Source organism: Zerene cesonia, chromosome 22 (genome assembly GCF_012273895.1).
Source record: "Zerene cesonia ecotype Mississippi chromosome 22, Zerene_cesonia_1.1, whole genome shotgun sequence".
NCBI lineage: Eukaryota > Metazoa > Arthropoda > Insecta > Lepidoptera > Pieridae > Zerene > Zerene cesonia.
The window spans coordinates 5,633,580-5,636,946 of NC_052123.1; the positions used below are offsets into that span (position 1 = coordinate 5,633,580).

At 42.2% G+C, this 3,367-nt stretch overlaps 2 protein-coding genes across 2 annotated transcripts in view; one reads left to right on the top strand and one right to left on the bottom strand.

Moving 5' to 3' along the window:
* The window catches only part of LOC119835969 (protein IWS1 homolog), a 7,304-nt gene extending 6,443 nt beyond the window's left edge, over positions 1–861 (top strand). Inside the window, exon 10 of the mRNA XM_038361101.1 lies at positions 5–861. Coding sequence (XP_038217029.1) covers positions 5–130 — 126 coding nt within the window. The 3' untranslated portion in view covers positions 131–861. The remainder of the gene's footprint in view (positions 1–4) is intronic.
* A 163-nt stretch (positions 862–1,024) lies between these two features.
* LOC119835970 (serine/arginine-rich splicing factor 4-like) overlaps positions 1,025–3,367 on the bottom strand; it is a 7,015-nt gene continuing 4,672 nt past the window's right edge. Inside the window, exons 7-8 of the mRNA XM_038361102.1 lie at positions 2,783–2,956; positions 1,025–1,169 (exon numbers count right to left, since the gene is read on the bottom strand). Coding sequence (XP_038217030.1) covers positions 1,025–1,169; positions 2,783–2,956 — 319 coding nt within the window. The remainder of the gene's footprint in view (positions 1,170–2,782; positions 2,957–3,367) is intronic.

Sequence of the window (3,367 nt, forward strand, 5' to 3'; positions counted from 1 at the left end):
GCAGGTGAGCAAGAAGAAGATGACCCGCTACGAGAAGCAGATGAAGAAGTTCATGGACCAGAAGCGGCTGCGCGGCAACTCGCGGCGCGCCGTCGAGATCTCCATCGAGGGCCGCAAGATGGCGCTCTGAACGCCCGAGCCGCCCGGAGCCGCCCGGAGGCGGGGACGGTCGACCCGCGTTTTATTATTTCTAATAAAATGTTACAATCAATGTGTAAAAAAATACATTCTCCACGCGAAAAACTATCTGTCGGTGAGCGGATACGTTTCGATTGTAAGTGAGACAGTTTGTTCCATTGGTTAGCTTTCATATGGACCAACAGATCGGACACATACGAAACTTAGAGGACAAGGGTCGAGTCATTCGTCCGCCTAAGTTCTCAGTGCAATAAACGTCGCTCATAAATTCGCAATATGTAATGTAACTCTGATATATTCCTTAGATCAATATTTCTTTTCATAACTGAATAATTGATACAAAACGTCATTGTTGTTTTTGTTTGAATATATAAAACTGAATTTTGTACAATTCCCAATTAAATATGTTATCGCCAACGAGAGACACAATAAAAAATGTTGACCGTTACAGGACTTGACGGATGATTGTATGAGAACACGCGAAGTTAGCCAATGTTATTGGGTCATCACTCATCATTATAGATACTATTTTGAAGTATGTAAAATAACGCCTCGTTTCCAAATGTTACTTTAACTTTCGACGTTACTGCGCTCCTTATAGTGGCGCTATAAGACGAACTAACGACAAAATTTTAGAAACATTTGGAAAATACCGTAAACCATACGGAATATGTAATTGTAAATTATTTGATAAGGCTTAAAAAATAAATGACTGAATTTTGATGCTTGTTTCTTTTACATACTTTCTTTTAATCCTTTTTTTATCAATTACTCATCGAAATATTATTAATGGAACGTCAACAACAGAAGTTCGATCGGAATCGAACAAAATCGGTTTAAGAGTGATTTCATCTCAATAGTTCTCGGTTCGATGATTACACGATAATTAAAGTTGGCTACGACTTAAATAGACACATTCCCTCCATGTGGCTGGCATTTGCGATTGGTAGGCGTACGACTGGTTGGACGGGTGGTCAGCATAGCGGCTTGGCTTAACCGGACGTGACTGCAGCAGCATTATAACTATCATACTGAAAGCGAATTTTGCTCAGAACTATTTCCTTTCAGGCACTATAGGTTAGTTACATATGCTGCCAAATTATATTCTCAGTTCACGGAAGTTGGCATATCATTTTTCCTTTAGATACATTTTAAGTAAAATCGCCAGAACAATTGTTAAAAATTATCAGAAACTATAGATAACTTATATGATATGTACATATATACATATATATATTTATTTATTTATTTATTTATTTATTTATAAAAAATCACTTGCCATAACAGGACAAGCCCAATGCGACAGTGATACAAAAAAACAAAAAAAAATAATAATTTTTCAACAAACTTAACTAACTTAAATACTAGACACATGCTTAACTAAAATATATTTCCTAACTATAACAGCTTAAATGTAATAACACCCTTGCGAATTCACTCGCGGGACAATGAAATAGGTCAGTTCTTTCGTGCGCTTCATTAACAATGCGGATTGCTCGTACCATGGGTGCTTTGGCAAGGAGGTTAGTCCGTGCTGTGGGTATCAGCAGCAGTGGCGAGCGGTGCCGCCTCCATGCGGTTCGTTTTGGAATATTAAAACTCAGACATTCCAGCAGTCTTGAGTTCTGTTTTTTACCACGCAAAAGACTTATAATATAAACGGCAAGCGAAAATATACATATATATATATATATATATATATATATATATTTACCATAAGAAGACATGAAGTAGTAAGGTTTTCAAAACACTAGTTTTGAAAACTTCCTTTCTATTTAACCTTACTACTTCTTAAATTCTAAACATTTCTCACGAATTTTCTGTTATATTAAGAAATATACTTCGCTTTCAGGTACGAGTTGCTGAAGGTGCTGGGTGTGCCTAGTAAGTTATTTATCTATTTATACCGCTTATCTTACTATCCTACTATAATACTTTCCTACTTCCTACTTCCTACTAGTCCTACTATCCAACTATCCTACTAATGTTATAAATGCGAAAGTTTGTAAGGATGTGTGTGTGTGTGTGTGTTTGTTGCTCTTTCACGCAAAAACTACTGAACCGATTGCAATTTTGTACGTAGACAGCTGGACAACAGGAATATCATATAGTCAACTTTTTATCCCGATATTCCTACGGGAAACGGACATACACGGGTGAAACCGCGGGCCGCAGCTAGTACTTTATAAATTTTTATTCTCTATAAGAGAACATCAGACTCTCAGAATCATGAAAAAGAAAGTCGGTCAAAAACACATTTTTTTTTCTTTCCTTTTTTTTTTTTTAAACAAAAGAAGTCATAATGTGTTTTTAAAAACTATTTTCATTTATTTATTTAGTTATTTTTTTTTTTTTTTACCTTTCAAATAAGGTTTTGTAACCTCATTGCTTGTAAGGCTGGCTAGCTGGCTGGCTGGCTAGCTAGGATCCCCCGAGGGGCCAGGTTTGGTTCTGGTGCCGTTTAGATGCGGCGAGGGATGGCGACCAGTGGTCGCGGCCTGGCGGTTTCCGCTGGGCAACAATGGGCTGGAGGTGGATTGGGTCTAGTTTGGCTCAATCCGCCTGACTGGCAGGGTGCCGCACTTGTGCGGCGGTGGATGGCGGCTAGAGGTCGCGTGCGTGTGTTTGCTGGTAGTCTTACTACCAGCATAGTTTGGCGGGATCCCGACGCGTCGCTTTGGTGACGTGCGGTGAGTCCTTGCAGGGCGTGGGGCGACGGCTGTCCTCCGACGGCCGTCTGCCAACTCGTAATCCGGTCCGTGGGGCCGGCACGAGGGCCGCCACCTCCATGTTGTGAGGTGGGGGCTGCGAGGGAAACCTTTATAAAAGTGCGCCGGAAAGCCCACCCAGGTGTATCACACATTGGGATGGCCTTTCGGCGTGCGCCCTCCGGTCGGACGGTGTAGGGACCGGGGGTTTGGGGTACGTCGATGGTGGAGCGGGGAACAATCCATCGATGGCGAGCGGGCGGCGTAAGCTTGTGTTCCAGCTTACGTCGCCTCGGGGTGGTCAACCAAGCGGAGGGCCTGGAATCGGGCAACTGCTGGGCGGGACACGCGGTAGAGTACAATGTGTTCCCGCAGTCCCGTCTACAGCAGCGCGTCGGAACACAGTGGGGTTTTAGTCGGTAGGAATCCGACATAACCCACCTTCCTCCTTCTGCTAGCTCCTTCCCCGGGTGCCATGGGTATCTTATGTAAGATTTCCCCACTTAAAAAAAAAAAAAAAA